We start from the raw sequence: 26,589 nt of genomic DNA, 5'->3' as shown, positions 1-26,589 counted from the left end.
GACTATCTGCTGCCACAAGTCAGCACTTCTGATCCCATCCTGCAGCATCAGGGCAAGGAACAGTTCTGCCATTTCCCTTCTGTCCAGCCAAAGAAAACAGCTCAGGGAACTGAGCTGCCCAAAAACTGATTTGAGAAAACTGATTTTGGCTAGGTCCCCTTAACTGGCAGGGACACACAACCCCCAGGGGTACAGCACACACAGAACTTTGGAAGAATTCAACACAAATTACCAAACTAAAGAGTACTAAAAGGGATACTTCTGCAGCATCAAAGTTCATCTATTGCTAATACTTTTTGTACAGAACAAGTCACAATAACTGCATTCATACAGTCTCCAGTTCACCTCAATTTAGTCAGTTAGAAAGTACTCCAGTAATTATGAAAATTGCAGATAAAGTTTTTAAGGAAGTTTTAATAGACAAGTTTTGAGTCTGTTATAAGCAATTTTCCACTTTACACCTGCTAAGCAAGTTTCTTTCAAATATGGCAATGATTTGAACTTAGAAAAAGAATCCAACAAATCAATCCTAGCAAAACTGCTGACTCTGTAGAACCAGAACAGGCTCTGAGCACAAAGCACTGCTGCAAGTCTGACGTGTACTCAGTTTTCCTCACAAATATGCTTCCCCACTAAAATCCATTTTCCCTTGTGCCCAAATTAGTTTTCATCCTACATACTCAACTCTTGATGCTTCATCAATCCCCATGGTCTACTATCAGCTGGGCTGTACTGGAAACAGTCCCATCAATCTTCACCTTGTTTTTATTTTATCTCCCAACTCACCCTCCAATGGCATTTTCTTTCCATCACACTTCCACACTGTCGTTTTTACTGTAAAGTCCTTCTAGACTCTTATACGTACTAGAATTTAAACAGATCAATTCTTGTGTACTTTAGAACTTAAGCTTTATGATAAAACTGTGACATAAACTACGTCACCACAAGTAATTTTTGGCAAAAAGCTCCATTTGTTTCCTTACCACTGTGGTACTTTAAAATGGCTGCAGAGCAGAGGACACCCAAGCCGCTGCTGTCAGGAGCTATGAGGAGGACTGGGCAAGGAGCAAAGAGCTCAAATATTCAATCAATTCTTCCCTTATGATATGAAAAGAAGTGCATTCATTCATCAAGACGAAAACTTCTGCCAAAAAGTCTCAAGAGCTTCCTGACAGCTGACACTGGATCCGAGTCCTCCAGCTGCTACCATGACTTAGAGCCTTTTGCTTCCACACTGCTCTAACAAACTTTACAATATAGTCACATGCACCTTCAACATCAAAATCCTTTAAAATGGTTAAAAAAACCCTAAAATCCAACTTTCACAAGCTTTGGAAGCAAATTAACCTTAATCTGTTACCTGTGGATAAAAGTAGTGTGCAAAACTTTGGTCCCCGCCGGAGAAAATTCTCTTTACACAGTAGCACTCCTCACTGTCTGCAATAGGAATAAAAAACAGGCCACTGTGAAAACGTGAGATTGAAAATGATTAAGATGCTGCAATCCACACTCGGTTCCAAAGGTTCCCTTGTGGTAGAACCTCACTGATACAATAGTTAAGACCATCTTTCCTTGAGGTAAATTCCAGGTCTGGTGCTACCAGAGGACCTCATGCACCAGACAGAGGCATGTAATTCCTACAGCAGGAACAGAGAGCACAGCAGAATCAAACTGTTTGGAAAAAATCATGACAGCCTATATTTCATTTAAATCTTAAGCCACTATAAAGGAACAGGTAATCAAGAAGTAACTCCATCAGCTGGTGCTTACCTGTGCTCATGGGGCTCTGGGTACTATAGGGGATCCAGCTTCCTTTCACTGTGAAGGGACTTTTCCTGTTACTGGTGGTCCCTGTACCTAACTGCCCATTGCCTCCGAGTCCAAAGGAGTAAATTCTTCCAGAAGAAGGGACGAATGCAGTGGTGTGCTGCCTAGGGCAAAGAGAATTCAGTAACACACACCTAAGCACTGGAACATGTTTTGTGCAGGCCTGGCCAGGAATTGTGTGTTAAAGGTCCTGCCATATCCAACACTCCACTGCTCTCCTGCAATGCCCCGCCACTGGCAACATTCCATTTATACTCCAATGCAATCCTCCTTTTCTATGGAAAGGTTCCCAGAATGGAGCTGCCAGTGCTTAGCCCCTGTCTGACCTCTGGAGCGTATCAGAAATGGATGTCCAGAGACTGCCTGCATCTCCTTTCCCTTCCCAACCTGCTCAACTCCAGATGCCCCCTCTCCTATCACAGCCTGTGAAGAACCAGTTGGGAATTCGTGTAAACTATTTTGTACTTTCCCAAACACGCTTGTTCTTCAAGAGGAAATGAAGGGACAGCAACAAATACTTTCATACCTCACACTATTGCTCACACTGCCAGTTTAGTAAATCACAGCCTCTCAAATAAAAACTTCCTTTAGCTCTTCTATGAATGCTTTTAGAATCCCCAAAACAGCCCTAAATTTCTTTTGTTAGGGGTCATTTTGTCTCCCCTGACTATAAAGGGTAAAAAACCATCCACTTCATATTGCAACAGATATAAAGTTTTCTACAAAACAAGTTATCTGTAAGATACATAGGGCTAGCACAGAATAGACCTTACCTGCCACAGGTGATTTGTGTGACAACGCTCCCCATAAGCTCAAAAACTTTCCTTGGATTTATCTCATGGCTGGTGGAGTTATGACCCAACTGACCATAGCCTCCAGCTCCAAATGTAAAAACCCCACCTTCCTAAACAAATAAAATTTTGACATTAAGATGATCATATACCTCAGAACAAGAAACTTCACAGAAACAGGGGTTTAATAAATCTTGCCTGATGATCTTGGCATTGCAGGGAAAGGACAGAAAATATACAGGGCACAACAAGGTCCTCAGACAAAGAGTCACAAGTTAATTGGAGTTATGAAAACGTGGCACAGCTATGAACTATAACCTTACTTGTGTCAATGACACTCATCTAATTTCCTTATTATCATACAACACTCCTGCCATTAACTTGTCATTTATAGATCCTAATCCTCATTTTTCCTCTTTTCCAGTTTTCTTGATGAACTTCATCCATCTACAAACTCACACTATTAAAAAGTATACTTTGCCCTTGAAACTCTGAATACAAATTTTGAAGTCATTAGCAAACAGGAAGCTGCCCTGCTCAGCAGATGATACATGTATGACACACTATGAAACAGCCTCGTTATTTGAAAGCATAAGAAACCAAAAATTTCAACGTTGTTGAAAGGCATGTGATTTTTAAAATGTTTTTGATTAATCAAGAAATTAACCAACACCTTCAATGTTTAAACCAGAAACATTTTCAGAGGCTGTGCATCTTACCTCACAACAACTTTGAAACTTGCCATTTTCAAATGCTTTGAAATTGTAAATCTGTTTCTTTCAACTCCACTCTGCACCAGCCAGGCCCTCGGCTGGAAACCATCACCAAAACTGCAGCATCCACTGAGAACACCCAACAGCCTCAGTCACTGGGTCAGGACAGCAAACAGTGCCAGGTTTTTCTGAACTTCACAAGGCCTTGGAGAATGCTCACAAAGACACACAGTACTGCCTACAAAAGGTGTACCAACCCCTGCCTCTGCAGGCAATAACAGAGCCATACACCTGGGTGACAAACTACAAATATTCACAGGACATTCAGTATCTCAACCCAGCCCATCAGCTTTTAAAGCAAGTTTGAAGTTCACTTCTATGCATGAAAAAGGAAAACGAGCATATAGAATGCAGGACTTCTTGTATTCGGTAATTTTTTTCAAATATTTAACCATTCTTCCAATCTTTCCTCAACTTAATCCCATGAATTTAGAAGAAACATTATTCAGAAATTAGTTTATTATTTCCTGTCCAGCATCTTCTCCTGGAAACATCAAAAAAATTGGAGCATTAAACTGTATCTTTAAGTTCTGTACCTTCGTAAGGGCAGCAGTATGATCTTCTCCACAACATATATGAACAACCTTCTGACTTCTCAGGGACTTCAGCAGTGTAGGAACATACCTGTCTGAAAGATTTAATAAACAGAGGTCACTTACTTTGATGATACAAATCAAACCCCAAATAGTTTTGCTCACTTATTCTAATCTGGTCCTAATCAAGCAAGCACTTTCAACTTGTTGGTGTAATGCAATCACTGTGACTGAGTTAGTGCATCTTGGGGATGGAAGTGTTGCTACAGAAAAAAACAGGAACTACTACTCTGAAAAAGTTTGTAGCCCACGCTCTCATTTTCACTAGCACAGGATCATATGTAAATACACAGACCACTAAATATGGAACATTACACTAGACCTGGCACTGGCCATGAGAAAGGAAAAGAAATGACCCTTGTTTTGAATTGTTCATGTGTTTCATGTCTTTAAAATGTTCCTGTAAGCTGGTATTGATGCCTTTTCCTTGGTCCTAAAAACTAAGGGCCAGACAGTTAAGGGATAAAAGGGTTTTTACTCAGTATTTAGTGAGGATCCTTACGGTGCACTACTTCACCGAGGTGGAATGTGCCACAATGCACACACACAACTGTACAGACCTTACAAATGAGCATTTCTAACAAAGATGCCCCAATGAGAGGCTTGAAGGAACAGGGTGAATGTGCCACAATGCACACACACAACTGTACAGACCTTACAAATGAGCATTTCTAACAAAGATGCCCCAATGAGAGGCTTGAAGGAACAGGGTGACATCCTCCCATCCTGTGGGATTCCCTCCTGGATGAGCCAAATCTCTAGTTTACAGGATATGGTCCACATGCTCCCTGCTTTCCAAGATAATGTAGGGTTTTCCAGTCCCCAGGATGTCTGGTCTCTGGCCTAAGAGAATGCCAGGATTATGCTAAATTATCGGCCTTAAGGAATTACAAGTATGCACACTAAGAGTACTGAGGATACATAACAGGTATGTAAAAGGTATATAAAAGAAGAGGCAAAAAAACCATCCTAGCATCAGCATCGGTTTGGCTTCTTTGGGAAGTGTATTTACACACACAGTTTAATGTTACTAACTGCATGACAGAATGGAGCACTGAGCAAACAGGAAGCAAACCCAACTTCCCTCCATCGCTAGGACAAGGCAACTTTGCACAGAGGCACTTTTTTAAAATGTTACTGTCTTCAAACCTGTCAGGCATGCTAACATGTCTGCAAGAAACCCTATGAAGACATTCTAAAGGGATTTTATTGAGAAGTGATGCTACATAAAAATCTGGGGTTACACACATTCCAAAGGGTATGTAGAAGCAAGTCTCCCATGATTTCTGAAAAATAACTGTAATTTTCTTACTACATGAATGTGACAATTTTTAAGGCATTCAGATGGGCATTTCATTTACAGACCATTTTTCCTATTTTGAATGGTGTTGACAATAATGAACCAGTAAGAAAATGTGAACTCATGAAACAACCTATAGGTTGATTATCCATGACTAAATTGTGTATTACAGGACCCTGACAGCAAACACTGCCATCCTGGAGCCCTGTGAGCAGACACTGTGCATGTAACACAATACAATAAACAAAGAAACAAATTTTTGTTTAACCTAACCATTTGCTAAAACTCATTAAGTGTCATTCACCTAGCAGAGTAAATTTTGGAAATGGTTAGCCAAAGACTGTGAATGATTATCAAAAGCGGCTTGAGAAAGGAAAGAAAAAGTAAATGGCAGTAAAAAATGAAGACTGCCTAAATGTGACTCCTAAGGACAACCAATTAGTTTTGACAGATTACTGCTTTTGCCAAGCAATTTCATCCACATAAAACTCAATTCAAACTGTAACTACTGCACAGTATTTTAATTCAATCCCATTAAGTCACGGGAAGAGGCAGAACAGGGGAAGAATACAAGTGAAGCAGGCAAGAATTTCAACGTAACACTACCATTCTCACTACAAAACAGCCAAGGAGAAAACTCCTCTGTGTCATCTTCATGGAATCTCAATTGGCATTGGCACACTCTGCCAACACTGACCAAGGTTTGTGGTCTGCTCCTTTCTTAGGAACACTGCTCTCTTTGAATTCACAACCCAAACCCCCCAGCATGGACTCCCCTGAAGCAATGCTTACTCACCATTATCATCATTAACACCCAGCTGCCCAAATTTGTTGCGTCCCCATCCAAAGATGGCTCCAGAAAGAGTTAGTACAAAACTGTGAGCTCCTCCTGCTGCAATCTGTGCAAAAGGGATTCCCAGCAGAGATTTAATCATTTGTGGTGAGGTTTGTTTTTTATACTCATAACCTAAGCCCAGCTGGCCATATTTGTTTTGTCCCCAGGAAAACACTTCACTTCCTGTTTGAAGGAAAAAAATAAACAACCAAGAAATACAATTAATACAGTTTAATAACACAGTGTTTATCCACTGTAAGAAAAGCTAAAAGTTAGACTGTCACTCTTCAAATATTTTTGAGTTTGAAAACGCATACAAATTACTGACCTCTGAAGCTAAGCACTCTTGTGTAATTTGCAGGCATTCAACTCCAGCATTTAATCAGACTGGAAGTATTTAAATCGCATTCAAACCCTCAAAACGGCTCTTAACATTCCTGTTTCATCAGTGCCAGATCAACCTAGTTTGGTTATTATGAAGCAAGACACTGCTCCATGGCAAGTTTCACTACTGCTCAGATCTGCTAAAGCTGCACCCTGGACGTGGAAAATTTTCTGATTTCCAATCAAAAGTCTCATTTAAGGTTTTCTAACGTAAGCTACTTAAATTTTCACAAACGATTTCAGAGCCGTATATTTTAAAATATTTTCTTCATTATACAATCAATGAAGCACAAGGTTTATAATGCCATCTGATACCTTACAAAGAAAAAAATATTTTGAAGAATGACAATCAAAGATGTATTTATGTTAAGACTGCTTCTAAAATAAATTGTTGCCTTGAACAACCAATGTTTTGCCAAGGTATTTACTATCCTAAACATTAACACCCAGACACAAAATAATTTACTTTTGCTGAGGTGAATGTTTTCAAGAGCAATGCAACCTTCAAAATGATCCCTATGTCTCTCCCATCTCCACCTTTCCAGTAACAGTTTTATCCAGATGGGGAAACAATGAAACCATCCCCTGGAGTACTGGTTTCTCAGATTTTATTTATTTATATTAACAATTAAACCCAGAAAACCCTACAGTGCACTTCAGCAACAGAAACAGAGCTGCAAATCCTCGAACTGGCAATAAAATAGTGATGCTGTACTTGAAGCCTGTAACTATTTAAACACTGAGGAAATTTTAAATCACAAATTCCGGTGACATTCTTGCATCTCTGACCAACAGAACACTTAACAACACAACTCTGCTACTCCCTGCCTTCTACTGCGGATCCTCACTCAGGCAAAGGGTTACTCCTAAAGCTCTGCCTGCCCTGAAAACAAAGGCATCTCTTTGGCTTAGCATGATAATTGCACCTGGGAATACATAATGGCACAGGAAATGCTCAATACGAGGAAAACTCATATTCAGAACTACTGCATTTAAAGAAAAAAAAATCATTCAGCATACAATGAACACCTGCCTCCCCACAGTTAATTTGGTTCATATTTTAAATACACGTTGTTAAGAAATACTGACAAACTACAATCTTTCTGCAATTTTGTTTTGACTGGTAAATTGCCATTAACCCTCTTCAGCAGCCACTTCTTCCAAGTGGAAGTTTTGGCCACAATTTTCCTATGTCATGATGAGATCAGCAACAAAAATTGAAATTAATTTCCATTTCTGGAGAGCTGCACTAACCAGACATGTGGTACAAGTGAGGCCAACTAAATAAGTGCTCACAGCCCCAGCAAAAATTTGAAGACAGGTATTTAAAGTTTCAAAAGGTGGCTTGTATGTGATGTAGCATTTTAACTACAGAAGCACCAAAACCGAGAGGCTTTGCCATAATAAAGCACACAAGGAAGTCACTCCTGCAAGCCTCAGTAACTTACACAGCCCCTACCAATCTGAAATCCCATCTGTGCTAAGTGGTAGCAAGTTTAATAAACACATTTCCTTAAAAAAAACCCAAAAAGATAAAATAAAAATTGAAAACTTTTGAATTCCCTGGTAGGAAATGACACAAAACTTCAGGAGAATTTGGCTTACCTTTTGAGAGTGCTAGAGAGTGATAATAACCACAAGCAACTTGAACAATCTGGATCTCTGACAAGCTTTTAATATTTCTATTGAGGTAAGAAAACAGAGAAAGAATTAAGCTACCAGATCATGGTATGAAATAAAGGGTAATATAAAAAATGCGAATCCTTTTCTAGAAGTACATTAAATATCCCAACTTTAATTAGTCACCATTTAGTAAAATCTGAAGTCAAAATTGTGTCTTTTCTAAACCTTTTAAGGTCAGGTTCTGTCTTATTTTCAAATAGATAAAGTCTGTAAAAGTCCACAATGAAGAATTAGGGAGGTTCATGTGCTGGGAAGGCAATCTCACACAGCTGAATGGAGGAATGAATACAGAATACAAGAAGAAACTCATTCTTACTTTCTAATTTCCAAAACTTCAGTTTACAGTGCTAATACATATTGCACAGTATTATAAAGCAGTTGCAAATACACCCACATGTGCACTAAAACTAATAATGCTTTCAACTTTGGACAAGAAAAAGTTTCTAAAGGGCCTGTGGGCTTTGAAATTTCATGCAGATTATTATTACAGTCATGAATTACTAAGGTTCCAAGGAATTGTTACTTTTATGTGTGGGTTTCAGGTAGCTGGAAAGCTTATGGCATTCTGAAAACAAGCCCGTGACCCTGGCCAAGATGAATTTTTTTAACTAGAAGGTGTATTATTCAAGTACAGCTGAGAAGCTTTGGGGTGAAACCTGAAGTACAAAGATGGGACAGCAAATGCACCTTCTTCAAATTGAAAGTTTAACACCTTACTTCTCTTTAATGGCATTCATACTCTTAAAATACCCATCCTACTTTTCCAATATAAGTCTCATTGTTAGTGGAGGACTATTAAAAAATCAACAAACAAAAACACCCCAAAAAGCACCAAACCAAACCAAGCACACCTGTGACACATTTCTCACATGACTTTTTGAGACAGGAAACTGTCCACACACGCCATTCAAGCATCACAGCTAATACACATTTTCTATATTTATATGGCTTTACCTGTAACAGCAGAATAGCTTAACCAATGTGATTTAAGTACATTATATTAAAAAAAGGCAACTTATTATGCACTATTTTTAACCTGGGCACTCTGACGCATTCCTCTGTTCCTGGCAAGCCAAGCTGTCCATCAGTAGCCAGGCCCCAAGCATATACCTGACCTTTGTCATTTAATGCAAGAGTGTGGGCTTCTCCACATGACACAGCTACAATATTTTGGGCATCCAGTGCACCAACATGCTCTAAAAAAAGAAATAAATAAAATCAGTTGGTTAAAAAAAACCCCAAAAACCTACTGACAAGCTAGGCTTGTTCCAAACAGCTTACACAGTACTAAGACATCAACTGGCGTGACATTCAACTAAGCCCGTAAGTTCTGCCGAAACACCCCGGATTTAAAATGATAAACATGAGATTCTAGGAGAACTAAGTTAAATCTGACACCCCAAAGTAACCAAATAATGACTGCTTCTGAAACAATACACAGAGTGCATGAAACCTGCAGCTTGATCTTAACGGCTCCCTCTACTCTTGAGGCCACCTGAAAATGAGTGCAGAAACTCAATTAACAGTAAGGTCAAATAGATTATTGTCAAATGACTACATGTGTAGACATTATGTAAGAGGAAAACATTCCACCCCAGCAAATTAATTCACCTATTCATGATTAAGAAAGAGCCTGCAAAACAAGGCAGGGCAAATTACAGACTAAAGCTACTGATTTTGCAATGAGCTACACAATGTCTTCTTTATAATGCAAAATACTGTGGAAACAGATCCTAAAGAGTAATTTTTCTAGACATACACTGCATGCCTCTGAAAAGCACACACTAAAACATCTGTGATTTTTTTTCCAGTAGCCTGCACCAATGCATTTGGAAACACTCAGAGCTTGGTTTTGGGCTTATGATTTGTGATCAGAAGTCTAACATTTCCACTTTAGCAATAAGTAAAGCGGAGAAATATCATCAGGGCTGTCATTAAGGCTAGACTTTTTAACAGCTCCCTTAAATAAGGGACTGCTCGGGCATTTTACTCCCAGGTTTCAAACACAAATTCTAGTCTAGCCTAAGAACGGCACACTGCTGAAAAAGCCTGTGTATCATCAGTGTTACAGGCACTCTGAACACAGCCTAGCACAGCCCAAGTCAACTTCAAAACAGTAGCTCACATTATCTGCAGCATGACAGGCACTCAGCTTCCAAAATAAACTAACACAGGCAGCAGATATAAGTTCTTTTTATTACATCCAGCTGGTCTGACTAAAGAGGTTGCCACCCCAATTCACCCATCAGAGCCTCCTCCCACAGCTCTGCCAGTGGGAGAGGTCGTGGAAGCACTCTCCAGCTCGGGCAGCAGAACACAGATTAGCTCAGGATCTCCCCCAGCTGCTGAACCAGCCAGCCTCACTCTGCCTAAAATGGATTAAGGAGCAGGCACGCAGTCCCCATGGCAAGTAGAGCTCTAGGAGGAGGAAAGGGGAACGGCAGTGAGGACAAGGAGGTAGCACAGACACACAGTCAGCAACAAATTATCTCCAGTTAGCAGAAACACATTCAAAAGAGAGAATCCACCCTTCTGTAAAGATACCAAGCCTCTTTGGACTGTGCAACTGAAGTTACCCCAAAGCTCTGACTTCATACAACACTCAGCAGTATTATCAGTAACCTCTGGGTGAAAGGAAAATTAGGGAGGACATTACAATCCTGAAGTGTCTGAGCATGTTAAAAAAAATTATAGCAGGTCCATTACATATGGAAGGTTGTACAATTTAAAAGTCAGATATTTTTGTTGTAACCTTTGGATTTAAAATACAATTCAGCATAATTTTCAAAGTGGTCAGGGTAAGTTTCACACACTGAGTTTTTCTTCATCTTCATGAAGCAGATGTTTGCACAGAATTAAAATTTATCAGTTTTCATATCCACATACTGTTTCCCAATAAAAGTCCACATTCCTTTAAAAAAGTTACATCTCAAAAACAAAGCAAAAAGCAAAAGCAAAAGTAAAACCAACCAACCAAAATCTAACTGGCACCAAACCCGAAGCTCTCCATAAAGGAGAACTACTAAAATACCTCATGACACCACGTTTCCACTTGAAAAATTTGTGGCAAATACTGAGCCAAGCAAGTTGTGAAAGTGCTCTAGGAGTGATGAGGATGAAGTCTCAGTAAGCCTTTCCAGTTTGTTACGCTGTGCTGTAGGCAGAGTGAGCAGCACTGTTCCCTGGCTCCCAGCACCAGCTATGACTCACAGGCAGGCTCTGAAGGGAGCCCATGTGCACACTCCTCTGCAGTCCCTGCGAGATGTTTACCCACTTCTGCTCCAGAACTGCACTAGGAGGGAGCAGAAACACACACAGAACATAGGTGGGAAGGAAAGAAGCCCAAAGAAGTGTTACACAGCATCCTTTAAGCTTTTCCAAATCCTCTCCCCGTAGTGCTGCATATGCTGATAAGTCTTTTATCAAAAGTTTTATTTTTAGCTCTTAAAAAAAGAGAACATTGCTCTAATCAGACCTGCTGTGCATCACGTATTAGACAACTAAAAACATACTGCATGTTTCTCTGCTGTGATATGCCAAATACTCCCTTCCACCATATTCCACCAGCCAAACCCATACATGAAGCACAATACCAACCCCTGTATTGCAGCAGGTCAGCTCCCCTTGAGATTAAAAAGTCACCCAGTCTCCCAGGCAATGCTTGAAATAAAAAACAGTGGCAGTGTCCAGCTGCAGAGCATGCAAAGATATGGGGGGACTGCCATGTTTCATTGCTGTTTGTTTCCAACTGTGACAAGAACCCATCCCAGCAAAGCAATGCTTTTCCAGTTAAAAATGTGTCCACTCTTGGAAGAACTGCTGCACGTGAATTTGCCACATGCACAGACACTGGCAATCTTGGCTTTGATGAAGCACAATAGAACAAAAACCACACACACCACCATACAGAATCTCCACAATTCATCACTTCTAGACTTACCGGGTCTTTTCCTGGCTTTTTCATGCCCTAGTTGTCCTAGATCATTGCATCCACATGTATAAACAGTCCCATCATCCAGGACAAAAACAGTATGTCTCAGTCCACATCCTACATCTCTGACCCTTTTGTTGAGGAAAAAGTCACTTTTTCTGGGTTCTAAAACAATCTCTTCATCAATTCCACCCAATCCAAGCTGTCCAAAAGATGCATTGCCCCAGCACAACATGTTTACACTTCTTTGTATCAGAGATCTTCCAACTTCACTTTTCTAGAATATTCCTTCTGTGCAGCTGTCAAGAAAAAAGGAAAATGTACGCTTTTCAGTATTGTCCCCAACATTTACATTACCTTCTATACAGCATGTAATCCATGAGCTCACTTTCTCTATACCAATGTATTAAGACCCTGAACAATTTTTAGGAGTGTGACTTGCTTTCTTGGACAGGATTTGCATTAACTCTGCAGTAAAATGCTTTCTTTCCCATTTCAGTTACAACTTTCAAGATGTGCAGGTCAGTGGTTTTACATAACTTGGTTTCAGAAACTCAAAATATCATTCTTCGTAAAACTTCTTTAATCCCTAATCCAAATTTATACAAACTTGCCGTAGCAACCAACTCCAGACAGTGGAAATGACCTCAAACATCTTCCAAGGAGACAGTACATGCTACTTTCTTTACTTGCATGACTTCATCAAGCACCGTGTAGGGCCTCAAGATCATCACCAAAAACAACACTTGACTCATAGCTTGGAAAAAATTGGTTAGCTCTGATCAATCCAGTTATGCAATACCGTCACTACATCTAAACAACTGAACTTACGATTGAAAAGAAAATAAATAGCTGAAACTCGAGTCCCCAGTCTTGCACTGCAATCAACACCAGCTACAGCTTCAGTTACCAGCTGCCCCAAGCAAGCCCACACTCCTAATCCCTAAATTACAATTACCAGGATTTGTGCTGACAGACTCTGTACCTTTTTGGAAAGGATTCAAAGCTGCCCTTCTCTTTCATTTGCAGTAGTGCATATGACAGAGAATTCGTGACAATGTTTTCACTATTTACACCACATCTCCATGATAGTAGGTTTCCCTGGATTTTCAGAGCAATTTAAAAGTCAATGTAATCTAACGGGAAATTACTATAAATTTTCATCTGTGACCATTATTTAGAAGACATTCTGCAGGGTGATAACATGTATAAACTACCTAAATCTCAAACTGCTCAAAGAAGCAAGCCAACACTTAACATCTAAGTGTTCCATACACCAAAGGGCAGAGTTCTTGCCAGCACAACAGGATAAACTATTTTCCTCTGCAAAAGTCAAAACGCAGTAAACAAGACACTTATTTTTGTGACCGCATAAGAAATCCAAAAGCAACACCGAACCAAAACAGCCAAACAGCTCAAAATACATTGCATTGTTTACCTATCTCAGGAGGTGAGGCATGATCAAATATTTCCCTAGCTATATCCTACCACATTCAGAAGGGGACATCGAAACGAAGATGTCTTCAGTTAAGACACAGCCACGCAACGGCACATGTCACACATCTGGAGCAGTGACTTGCTTCAACCTGCAACACAAGAAATTAGAAAAGATGTATGATCACAGTTCTTCGAGATTTCTATAGTCAAGATTTATCTCCATCTCCAGCAGGGAAAAAAGAATTCGGAAACTCCTCCTTTCTACTGAACTATGTATGTATTTCCACGGAGGTTGTTTTGTTTTGTATCATCTAAGAGCCAGCAGCCAAAGCGCTGTACTTTGATCTGAAATCACGGCACTCTTTCACCCCTGTGCGTGGTCATGAGAGCCAACTCGCGCCGTCAGCTGCTGGGTACTCCCGCGGGTGACGTGGAGCGCGGCCCGGTACCGCCAGGCAGGGCAGCCCGGCCCGGGGGCAGCTCCGCTCTGCCCGGTACCGCCAGGCAGGGCAGCCCGGGGGCAGCTCCGCTCTGCCCGGTACCGCCAGGCAGGGCAGCCCGGCCCGGGGGCAGCTCCGCTCTGCCCGGTACCGCCAGGCAGGGCAGCCCGGGGGCAGCTCCGCACTGCCCGGTACCGCCAGGCAGGGCAGCCCGGCCCGGGGGCAGCTCCGCTCTGCCCGGTACCGCCAGGCAGGGCAGCCCGGCCCGGGGGCAGCTCCGCTCTGCCCGGTACCGCCAGGCAGGGCAGCCCGGCCCGGGGGCAGCTCCGCACTGCCCGGTGCCCCCGGTGCCGCCGGGCCGGCTGGGCAGAAGCGCCCGGACGCTTGGCGCGGGCTGTGGCCGCTGCCGGGGCACTGCCGCGCGCTCAGGCCGTGCCCGTGAGGACACCCCGCCCGCCCCAGCGCTCGCCGCCGCCCCGTGCTCCCCCGGCGGGGCTCGGCTCCCCGGGCCCGCCGCGCTGAGGGGCGGAGGGAGCGGCGGGCGCGGCCCGGCGGCGGAGGGGCGGCGGCCGGAGCCCTCCGTGCCCCGCGGCTGCCCAGCGGCGACGCCCGGCCTGGTCCCAACCGCCCCGGCCCGCACCTGCCCCGCCGCCCGGCCCGGCCCGCCCCGCTCCCGCAGCCGCGTCCCGCCGTGGGGCCCCGCGGCCCGCGCGCGGCCCCGGCCACTTTCCCGTCCGCCCCGCGGGGCCCGAGGGCGGCAGCGCCCGGCTAGCTAAGGCCCGGGGGGACTCACCGGCGATAGCGAAGCGCTCCGCTGCCGTCCGCAGCCCGCCCACCGCAGGCGCTCGCCGGCCACGGCCGGGGCGTGAGCAGCGCGAGCAGCCCCGGGCGCGGTGACAGGGCCCGGCCGCCGCTGCCGCGCAGGCGCCGGCTGGGCGGGCGGGACCGCGGCGCCCGCTGCACCGCCCGCCTCCCGCCGGGCCGGCCGCGTGGTCAGGGCGGGCCGCGGCGCGGTGCCGGCAGGCGGGGCCCGCGGGCCCGGGCAGCTCCGGAAGGGACGTTGCGCTCTGAGGCGCCGCGGTTCGGTTCCCGCCGTTGGGCTGTGAGGAGGCGGGGCGGGAGCTGGCGGCACAAAAGGGGCTTAGGAGAGGCCCGAGCAGTGAGGGGCGCCGCAGTGACGCTGTCGGTGTCTGCTGTGCTGGGGAGCGCGGGGCCCCGCTGTTCCCTCCGCTGGTGACTGAAGCTGTACGCGTTCTTGGCATGGGAACATATGCGAGCGCGAAAATACAGAGCCGTCCTTGTGTTACAGCACGGGTTTTAAACTGAGAATTAAAACACTCGAGTGGGTTCTGGGGCAGATAGCTCCCTGAGCAGAGCTCTTCCTATGGCGCGTTTCGTCTGCCTCGCAGAGTTCTTCGGTCACTTGGGCGCGTGTTGCTGTTCCTTATCCGCGATCTGCGGAGCTCCGCAGAAGCCTCTGCTTGATCTCTGAGGGCACGAAAGGAATGAGATCATTCTTTGTGGGAAGGAGCTGGATCCGCCAGGGGGATGCAGGAACAGACTGTTCTTCTCGCTCCAATTAGGCGTCATTAACCCGTGGGAGCCGCAGTGGATCCCCGCGGGTGACGGGCGCGGCTGCAGCGGGAGGCAGCGGTGAGCCCGGCCCTGCCCGCACGGCCCTCCTGCTCCAGGGACCCGCCCGCCTTTGGGGCTTCGCTCTGCCCTCCCGCAGGACGACACGCAGGCTGCGGAACGCTCCGGTGTGCTACAAGCTTTTCTCAGTGTCCATACCCAAGATGGGCGTGGTAAAACGTGTTTTTATCACTAAACACGTAACTCTAGTGGAACCACTAAAAGAGAAGTTTGCATGCCAGACACAGTTCTTAACTTTTTCTCTCTCTCTTTGCTTGGTACTGGGAGGAAAATCCATTGCAATTTATGTAATTGGACCGGGTTGGTAATCCAAATGAGATTTCCTTATTTAGCAGCCTCTTTACAGAAGGACCCACCTTTATGTAGGTCGGGAAGTGAAAAAAGGCCAGGGCCAGGCATAATTCACAGCAAGCGATTTTGCAAACTGTGGGCGGAAAATTCTGTGTTTAGTGTCCTTTTGCCCTTTTGTTAAATGGCAATCATTTAACAAAATCTCAACAAATGCGATGTCTTGGTTCAGCCATTAAACACTCCTTTGTAAATGGAAATAGATAAGATTCTACAGGACTTCTCAGGATTGTGATTGTAGATTTATCAGTGAATATCCAAACCAGAAATATGAAATTCATACCTAGGAAAATGAGATTGCTGCATAGCTGACACAAGCTAAATGATGCAGCACTTTTCAGGGCAGCAAATACCCGGTTTTGCTATTCAAAGGAGCAGTGTGAGTGATTTGCCGTTTGCCATTCTGCATCTAAGAAGGAAGGTTAGCAGGAGCTGTGACACAGAGCAAATGGAGGAAAACATTTCGTTTGTTATCTTCTAAACTTGCTTTTCCCCTGATTTGTGAGCCCAATGGAGTAGTAACTGCGAATAAGTGCACTGTGAAATGGGTTTTAAATATTGGCATTCATTGTGCAATGTGTCCTCTGGCCAGCATGTGGGGATATGCCCAAATACTTGAAGAGAACATTATATGCCCACTACAATCTTATACAAGGAGAAATCACTTGGTATAACTGGCTTAACACATTAAATAAAAATATATAAAGCATGAAACAACATACAGTGTTGCACGAATCTCAATTTCCTTCTGTAATAGACATAGCTATTTTATTTTAAAGAATTATTTTAATCCTAAAATCAGATTACTGTAAACTGAATAATTCAAATGTGTCTTCAAATAAAGTGCAAGCCATATTTTTGTTCCACTTATCATTTATCTTAGCAAATTTGCTTTTTTGTGCCAGAGCAGCCTTATCCTACCTACCATGCCTTAGCACCTTTTGGGATCCCCTTCCTGGGGCTGAGGACACCCAGGCAGTGGGGGAAGAGCGTCTGTGCCGCGGTGCCCAGCACTGCTGGCTCCAAGCCATCGTGCCCCTCTGAACTGCCACGGGGCACGCTGCAGCTGCAGTGCTCAAGGGAACTGTGGGTCGCTTGCACCTCAAAATTCCCAGTGTCTGTTCTAGTACCTGCAAAAAAACCTCAGAGATGCAAAATCCAGTGAAAGCAAAAATGTAAATCTGCTTAACTTCTGGGAAGGAATTCATTTTCTTGTAAGTGCCTTAGCACTGAGGGTTTCCTATTACCATTGCACAGTCTTCTTATTGATGGTCACAACAAGCAGGAAACTATTTTCAGTTCCCCTGCCATTATTAAAACAGCAATGCTACTGCCTGGTGATAGCTGTCAGCACAATTGTGGTTTTTAAATTGTACCCCAGCTAATCCCCTACTGAGATAATAAAAAAATGGGGAAATAATCATATCTAGGGTTAACTAATAGGTACTTTATGCTTAATTACGAGAAAATGTCTTTCAGTTAATATACATGTTTCTGAGGGCTACAGTTTTATGTCATAAAACTTTCTGTATAGTTAATAACAGAGATGGACTCTGCTCTTTGCCTCCATTTCCTCCTGGCAACAGGAGAAAATGAATACTTTATAAACTTTAATTCTGCATTTCAAACCCCTTTGCTTTATCCTGTGATTTGTCACAGACTACACAGAACAGAAATGGCTGTCCAGAACAGCTGATAACATGAAATCAGAGATGTCAGCATTCTGCTGTGGGAAATTACTAACCTTTGTGTGGAGCCTTCGTGTAGAATATTCTTGATTAAGATAAAAAAAAAAGGCTTTAGAATGCAAATAGCCTTACAAACAAGGGACAGTCAGACCCTTTTATGCCATTTCAGTTTTACATTTCATCCTTAGATTCTTCACATTATCCATGTCGAGAACTCACATACACAGAGTATGTGATTTATATGCTCTGCCACTTTATAGCTGAGCATGTTGTAGTTCTCTCTCTGCTCACAAACAGTTCTGGTTAGCTCAAATGCAAATGTGCTTATCAGTAAGACCAATTATTTATTAACTGATGGCAATGTGCTGAAACAACCTGAACAGTTTTTGACCTGTTTGTGAACATAAATCACTACAGAAATACTAAACTGACAACATTGAAAGTTCTGTGGTTAACTGGAGGCATCTGATAAAGGGAGCTGGTTAAGGGAAAACTGAGGAGACACCTTCAAATTAAGATAAGCAAAACCAAAAACCTGCATCCTCCCCACACTGCCCTCATCCTCTCAGGCCACAAACTACAGCTGAAATAGCCAAAGGAAAGCTTTTCATAGGATGATGAATGCAAAGAAAATGAAAAAGCAGCGAAGGGCGAGGATGAGCCCTGGACACAAAGTCTCCAATGAAGGAAACGAGCTGACCTTTGCATTAGGGATGAAGCTCTTGCATTCACAAACCCTTGTGTGGATCCAGTGTCCCCAAGCCCACACAAGCTGGCACCGAGTGACTCCCCTGTGCCCTGGCAGTATGGCAGAAGCCACACAACTGCTGAGGCGCCTGGAGGTTTGGGCTGAAGATGCTGAACATTTTTGAGCATCCTACACAGAGGGTTGCAGCCCCTTCCCACATGTGGCATATTTTCTTCCTATTAAAGTGATGTTTCGCACTATTACATGTATTTTTCTGCTATAAATAGATCAGCAGGCCAGGTGCTAACTGAGCACTAGGAAATTCCCATGTAATCTTTTGAGTTTTTTTGGTTTAAGATCTGGATGTTGAGACACCAGTTCCCATGTCATTAAATTGAGCTTTTGGTCAAGCCAAAACTGACCTTTGGTTTTTAGGATGCAGTCCTACAGGAACACAATATCAATAATTGAGTGGGTTGTGCCCTGCAGAGACCAATTTGGTAACACGCTGAACCTCAGCTTATAAAATAGCTGCAAGTGGTGCCACATGTTGCTGATTCTGACATGACACTGTGTCTTTGCACGGCAGCATGATGAAGCACCCTAAAATTAGCCTTCTTGCTATTTCGTAAAGAGCAGGCAGAAAGGTAGCAGCCTGCACTGAGGAGAACAAAGAGGCACAGGAGAGGACCACAGCTGAGCCTCACACAGCCTGGTCACGACACTTCATGGTGAGCACTCTTGGCTTCTTTGCAGATTTCCATGTTGGACTGTTTAGTGTCATTTCTTAGCCCAAGCACAGAATGACCTGATTGTGAAGAAAGAAAGGTGCTCATGTAAACAGAGGTGGGGAGGAAGGACCTGTCCTCTCAGGGGGATTTGGATTCAGCAGAAGAGAAAACTAACAGTGAAAATTACATGGATGGTCTGGTTTTTTGGGGGTGTGGCATTTAATTCACAGAACTAAGGTTGTTGTTACTGGAATATAATGGAATGGAAGGGAAAAATGGGCTGATATGAAAATCAGAAGCAACATGATAAAGTCCATTTCTATTGAGCCAGACTGATATTTTCCTGATATCAGTTCTATCTCTATCCCACTTACTGCTTGATAAAGTCCTTTGCTTTACAAGAAGTGAGATTTGAGAGCAAAAAAAAAAAAAAAAGAAAAAAAAAGAAATCCAACTTCCAGGCAGTAGGAAGAAAGGGGCGTGGATATGTTTGTGTACAGGAACAGAAACAGTCGAGGAAAATATCTTAGACCAGAGTCATGTTTGCAGACGAGGAGAGAAAAGAAACTGTGAGAGAACATTTGAATATCAGAGGGTTCAAGGGGCATGCTGTGACAGGGGTGTGAGCACTGAGTGCGAGGAGGGAAGGAGGCAGAGGACCCCCAGCAGCTGGGGTGACAGCCTGTGGCCCCGTGCCTGAACAATTGTCAGTACAGGCTGCTTTCTCTATTCCTGTGGTAGCACTCTGCAAAGAATAGCTGGGAAGAAAATAACACTGGGGCATAAACTGTGACTGGTACATTCAAACTACATACAGCTGTTTCTGCTATTAGTTATCACCCAGAAATATGGGGCTATTTTGCAACACAGATATTTTTGTTCAGTAAAGATGATTGGACAGTACTCTGCAGCTTTGGTAATTTAATTTGGGACAATAGTCATGATCTCACATGTACTACTGAAACCCAGAGAGGCATGATTCTGTAAGATCTCCTTTGTGCTGTTAGCAACCAACAGGTATTTGGTGAAGCACGGACTGAAATGTGTCAAAGTGGGAGTGAATCTATGACGTTTGTATCGACTACAGTAAGGACATCTCTCTTCCTAAAGGGGATTAATTATTCACAGTGGCCAGGGAGTCTTGGACAGATGAAAAATGAAATTTCTCTTGCAGATGATGTTAAGGAGTTCCACAGAAATTGTAAGTCAGAGCAGTCAGAGCTTGGAGTCCTTGAAGGACTGTAACTCTTAATTTCCTAAAATGTAAGCCTCAACCTTGGCATTAGAATAAAAAATTAATAAAAAAAATTTCGAGACAGAAGGTGAGCTGAGCAATCAAATCCTCAAAACTGTGTGAAAAATGGAATCACTGCTGCTCCCTACACACAATTCCTATGTAAAGAAATCCAGTGACTCCTCATGCTCCCAGAGGTCACCTAAGTCAATATTTACTTTATTTAGGAAAGAAATATTGCCACAAATTTGTGATCTTTTGTTTCTGTTTACTGACACTGGAGTGGTGCAAAGTGCTGCCAATTTTGGTGCTGATTTTTTAGTATGAGTGATTTGGATGCTCCTATTTCACTGCAGAAGACTTTGGGTCCATGTTTTTGGGATAATGTTTCTTTGTTTATTTGCTCTACCAGCACAGAACAAACTGCTTCCATTTAAAACTTCAAGCTTGAAAGGGGAAGCCAAAGCAACTGTATATCTTTTGGAAGCAGAAACAGTAGAGCAGCCACTTGTGCCAAACCTCCATCGCATTTAGCTGTGCTTTTTTCTTGGATAGGGAAGGAGGTAGCAGTGATTCATCACCTGATGAAGGCTTTCCTGTCATTAATGTCAGCAAGTCACCAGGACACCACTAAATACCATCGCTGGTCCCAGTCAGAAATGATCATTTCAGGGGTTCTGGATACTCCCCCCTTTACACATGCATACTTACTTTCACAGAACAATAATGCAGTTGAACTAGTTGAACTATGCAGTTGAAAATAGAACTATTTTCAGCTCCTGGTCAAGGTTCTAGAGCAGCAAAATTAATCCTAGACCTAGCCAGACATGAATTTGAGAGTAGTTCCAGAGCTCGGGATCCTGGCGATTTAAGTGAGAGTGTTCCTGAGACTGGCTCAGGAAAAGACAGAGAATTTCAGGAGTATCCAACTGGATCAGCAGCTTCTGTTCACCCCATGACCCAGAGGAGACATCCAAAACCAGACAGATTACAGGAGAGTCAGCTTGAAACACCAAATTCCTCAGAAAACAGTTACATGTAATATTTTAGCCAGTAGACCTGTCAGAAAATGTTGTGCCCAAAATGTGATACAACTTCTGCAAATACAAACAATTCAATACAAACACTGTTAGGTGCTTCTAGCTTATAGCAAACTCAGCCAGGCAAACTGGCTTTTCAATAGACAGTATCAATATTACAAATGAAATTCCTTTGATTATAACTTTTTTTTTAATAAAATGAAGGAAAGGAATGCTTATTTGTCTCATGAACAAGTAGCAAACAGCAATAGGATTAAAAAAATCACTTTTCTGAGAGGTAAATTAAGTCGTCTTTATAATTTTCCCCGACCTCTTGATCAAGTTTGAACTTCTAAATAGCTCATCACCATTATAAACCTCTTTGTGTTGTCTTCTGTGTTTATAATAACCACAAGCATTAAAATAGTCTGTTCATAACTATAATAGTCCTGCAGAATTATAATAGGCAAGAACCTAGAAATGTTCCATTAACAGCCATTGCAAACAGTTGTAATTTCCAGTGTGTTGTATCAGCAATGACTCCCTGAAGTATTCAAATCCAGTATTTGGGATTCAAGTGTCTGGACATTTTAAAGTCAAATTTATGAACACGGTTATCTTTTGGCAAAGTTTTAGTTTAGAGTAATTAATAACAACACATACAGTTTAAAATCTTCACTTTTGAAACTTCCCACACCAGTAGTTTTACAGCTAATTTTGACTGGATACAGAACTATTTGCTCAAGAAAAAACAAACCAGATACTGTTATAATGATTTCTGATGTTTTCTAAAAAACCCACAGCAAGTTAAAAGAAATACCATTTGACAACTGGAATTAAATGGATTTTAAAATATAATTTAATTATATGTATTTTGAAGTGAAATTTAAAAGCTCAAGGATTATCAAATGAATTTATGTTTATAGCTATATTTCAAGAAACTTAGTAATTTTTAAAAATTATTTTGGAGAAATGAAAGATTCAAATAGCATGACTCTGCTATAATTCCTTTGGATATATATTGATCAACATAAAGGGAATAAACCCAGAAACTAGTAATATATTCCTCATCAAATATTTTCTGAGTAAACCTTTGGCTTCCTCAAATCCTGCATGTTAAGATCTAGACCAGAGAGATCTTCACACCTCTGCAAAAGACCCAAAGGTTTTCTCTTGTGCCACAGAAATAGACACCAAGTATTTCAGGATTAGGAGGCATGCAGTGTGTAAAGAGTGTCTTTCCTGAGTTTTCCAAACCCAGGAAACAATCCTGTTTGGAGCACTGTTATCTCTCCGTAACACTTCCAATAACACAACTGAAGGGAGCCTGTGGGAGTACACAGAAAGCCTCTGTATCTGCAAGAGCCTGTCCTTAGAGTGCTCATTCTTAGTCACATTATCCACTGGTTCCTGGATTTTCAACTTTATTATCTTAATTACAGCTGGAAAAACGCTGAAATTTCTTCCCACTGAGCCCTTCCTCTTCACCCTCCCCAGCCACTCAAAGCTGTTGTTTTCCCTGTTTCCCTTTCCTCTAAGCCAAAGCCTGGGACAGGTCAATTATTTCTCTGTGGAAGTCAATGGGCAATTTAAACAGCTGAGTCTGGGTGGGTTTGTATCGCAGCCCAGAACCCCTAACTGGGATGGCAAGGATGGAACCCCCTGTTTATACTCCTTGCATCTCACATGAACTCTGGCTCCCCTCCACTCCAGCCCCCACTTACACTTCTCTATTCCCTCCAAGGCTTTAAATCCTCTTCAGCAGCAAAATGCACAACAAGTCCACTCCACACAGGAAGAATAGTTTCCATACCCACAGGTTATAAACACTGTGACTGAGACTTTCTGAACTATGTGCCTTCAAAATGTGTATAAAGATTTAGTCATTTTAACATCAAACTAATGGCCAGTATGAAGGTAAGCACCTCAATTGGGAATATACAAGTGGATCTACACAGGCAAGTCCTTAGCTTTGCAACAAAAATGTAATAATTTTTTAGGCTTATCTTTTTAAGTATTTAATGAAAATGTTGTCTTGGTCTTTATATCCTGTCTTTGACTTTCCAAACTAGTAAATATTTCTTCATAAAATAGATGTTTTCTTGATTTACCATGTTGTCCTGATTTAACACTAAGAGCATTACATCTGAAATTTAGTCCAAATGTTGAATTTCTACAGCCCCACATCACCAATTAAGCATGCCAGAAAGGTTTTGTTGTACTTTAAAAGGTGTTTGCTAATCAGATTAAATGAAAAACACTTACCGTATTTGCATTTTCTTTCTAAGTATCACAGTTTGAAGTCGTCCAACATTCTTCCTTTTCTAAAGGAAAAAAATAAGAAGGAAAAAAAGAGAGAGAGAGAGACATTTAAAAAAGGATTTCCAAAGGCACCCTAGCCAGAAAGAGAATTCCTTTCTATAACTGGTGGCATGGCACAAGGCATTAATATATATCACTGATGTACCAGTTGATCTAAACTTGGCATGTAATATGCATGGTTTATCAGATCACAATGTATTTTAAATCCTGTGATAGATCTGTTGACTCCTTCTGTTGAGTAAATAATGTTTTGACTGGTATGAAATTAGATGGTTCTGGAGACTGACAACTGAGTAAGCAGAACCACTGGCCTGGGAAAGTATTCATCGATATTTTTGATTACAAGGTGATTTATTTGAAATAAATTAGAGGAGGGGAAAAAAAAAAAAAGCATATCCTCCTTTCTTTTTCTTATCCCCACTCTTCCTCTGTCTTATATGCTTGTGAAAGAGTCACCTTTGGCATAGCTAACCACCTGCTTGGCCAGTACCTCACACTGTTGTTGCTCCGAGGGAGTTCTCTAGCCAGGATCGTGTAAGTGAGCTTACATTACCTGAATGCCATTTGTTCTTCGGCTAAACAGAATGATTCTGATACTGATGGTGTTTCATAAGCTGGTACTAACAATTTCCTTTAATTCTCCTGTCTGTCACTTCTGGAAGTTTGCTTGTGTTTTGACATGAAAGACTTTTTTTTTAGAATTAAATCTTTTAAATCGGTCCATAAAGCTGTATGGCTAAACCCCCCGGTGTTCTGAAGCTTCACCGGTACCTTTGCGGGGGCATCGTCAGGTACATTTTTACAATTTGTGGTTTAATGCGAGTCCGTTTCGTGTTCCAAGGCAAGGTTTAAAGCGGGAAGGTGACTCAGTGGCCGAGGGAGGCGTTCCAGGGAGATGAGGCAGGCCAGGGGCCAGAGCCAGCATCCCCGGGAGGGGAGGGAGGCGCGGGTAAAGCGATCCCGTGTGCGCGGCGAGGTGACACACTTCAGAGCTGGGGACAGGAACCGCGGCCTTTAATGGACTCACAGCTCGGGGGTGACACCCCAGCTATGCTCTCATACCAAAATGGCCCTGTTTGGATCCGAAGGAGGGATCTTTCAGCGCCTGGGGCTCCTGCCGAGGGCTCCTCCCTTGTCAGCGCAGCCGGAGCCCGGCAGCGCACGGAGCGCGGAGCAGCGCGCTGGGCACGGCCCGGCAGTGCCAGCCCCAGCGCCGCGGGCCTGTCCCGACCCTCCTCTGCTGGCACAGAGACTTGCACGCTTTTGTGCTGCCCCCGTGCGTCGAGAGCAGCGGCTCCCTGGAGGTGTGTGTGTAACCTGGCCCGCCCAGCCCTGTCCCCTTCCCTCAGCTCGGTTGCACGGCTGCAATAACAATCCACGGGCTCTCCTCCGCACGGAGCGCGCTCCTGACACACTTGAGCACTCTGCTCTCACACCGTGCTCCCCTGCACCCAAGCCACGCAGGCCTCTGCAATCCACCTCAGCAGGCTCTTATCTCCGGCCGCTTCCTCCAGTCCCCTCTCTGAACAATCACGTTGCTGTTCTCCAGCCTGTTCAGCTCTATCTGCCGAGCTGAGGTGATCCCGTAACTGCAGGATCACAGATGTCATGCCGCTGCTGATAGGCACTGAAACTCTCATCTGAATGTGCCTGGAAAGCAAGAGGTCTCGAGATATTATTTTTAAAATGTAGACTATCCATGAATGCTCTCTCCTTATTTTCATCTACCAGCAATTTGACATTCTAATTAGGGGTGTATCTTGTGAAGTACAATCTTACAACTGAGTTATTGAAAGTTTTGTCCTATTAAACATCTGCCAGAGCTGGTATTTTGTACAGTTTTGCTTGTCTAGAACAGGTTCAAAAGCCTCTGATGCTCAAAACACCAGTCATTCATTCTGGGTTTGGGCTCTCTAAAAATCCTAAGGGTCCTGATCCTCACTGCCACCGCTGAGCTGCCTCAGCCTCCTGCCGGCCCTCTGGGGTAATTTGCAATTGGCCTCAGGGCCTCTAACACAGACCAAACAACACTGGAAACACACTATCCCCAAGCAGAAAAAGGATACTGAAGATATCCTGTATTTTAGGATATCCTATGTTTTATATATAGGACACATCTGCTCTTAGTTCAGACAGAAGTCAAGAGCTTATTTTCCTCATTACAATTTTCTTATTACATGCAAGTCACATTAATTGGGTTTCCACAAATAAAAGCCACACTTTGTTTTGTTCTTTTATGTTAAAACCACTTGCAAATAGACTCTCAGTGAAATCCCCCTGTTCTTTTACGGTTTGGGAATGTCTTTGCAAGGACCCTGGGTTAAATTCTGCTCTCTGTTCCAGATGTATGAAGCCATTTAAGTGACAAGAATAAACACTGAACTGTAAATCTCTGTTTGACAAATGCGTAATTGGAAATAGAGACTGTGGTTACAAAATATGCCTCCCTGGGCTGACTCTTAATCCACTTTTAAAAATACAATTCACAACATGTTGTGTTAATCTCAACCCCAAGTCAAAAACAATCATGCTCCTGTCTCTGGACAACAGTAAGCAGTTAACAAAGGCACACACTGTAGATGTCATATCTACTTAATACCAACTCAATATTAATCACAGAAATCACAGGAGAAAAAAATTAAACTTTTCAACAAATAACACAAGAAGAAGTCCAAATGATCAAAATACAAAGTATGTAATATGGCTTTCAGTGTAGTAATATTCCTGTATTTCCTTTTCCTTTAGATTTAGTTAAGCAGATACCGCCACCCTTTGTACCAGCCACTCTGACAATGTGTTCAGTTGGTGTTAGTTATGGCTATATTATTATGTGCTTGGGAGATGTATGTTCTAAAGAAGGGGAAAGCAAATGGAACTTGCTGGACCTGTGTTTGGCTTAGTGCCCTCTCACA

At 43.0% G+C, this 26,589-nt stretch overlaps 1 protein-coding gene across 3 annotated transcripts in view; it reads right to left on the bottom strand.

The window, feature by feature from the left end:
• Positions 1 to 14,934, bottom strand: part of HERC4 (HECT and RLD domain containing E3 ubiquitin protein ligase 4) — a 29,717-nt gene extending 14,783 nt beyond the window's left edge. For 2 of the 3 annotated variants that reach the window (XM_063406384.1, XM_063406386.1), the window contains exons 1-10: positions 14,788 to 14,934; positions 13,606 to 13,703; positions 12,127 to 12,416; positions 9,223 to 9,382; positions 8,109 to 8,185; positions 6,081 to 6,302; positions 3,928 to 4,019; positions 2,601 to 2,731; positions 1,771 to 1,931; positions 1,361 to 1,437 (exon numbers count right to left, since the gene is read on the bottom strand). In XM_063406384.1, coding sequence (XP_063262454.1) covers positions 1,361 to 1,437; positions 1,771 to 1,931; positions 2,601 to 2,731; positions 3,928 to 4,019; positions 6,081 to 6,302; positions 8,109 to 8,185; positions 9,223 to 9,382; positions 12,127 to 12,352 — 1,146 coding nt within the window. In that variant the 5' untranslated portion in view covers positions 12,353 to 12,416; positions 13,606 to 13,703; positions 14,788 to 14,934. Of the gene's footprint in view, positions 1 to 1,360; positions 1,438 to 1,770; positions 1,932 to 2,600; positions 2,732 to 3,927; positions 4,020 to 6,080; positions 6,303 to 8,108; positions 8,186 to 9,222; positions 9,383 to 12,126; positions 12,417 to 13,555; positions 13,704 to 14,787 lie in introns of all 3 variants that reach the window. The other variant, XM_063406385.1, reaches the window with a different exon arrangement.
• Positions 14,935 to 26,589: the final 11,655 nt, after the last annotated feature.

The sequence above is a fragment of the Prinia subflava genome, chromosome 9 (assembly GCF_021018805.1).
Source record: "Prinia subflava isolate CZ2003 ecotype Zambia chromosome 9, Cam_Psub_1.2, whole genome shotgun sequence".
NCBI lineage: Eukaryota > Metazoa > Chordata > Aves > Passeriformes > Cisticolidae > Prinia > Prinia subflava.
Note: the sequence above shows the minus strand (reverse complement) of the source record. Positions and strands in the feature narration are given on the sequence as shown.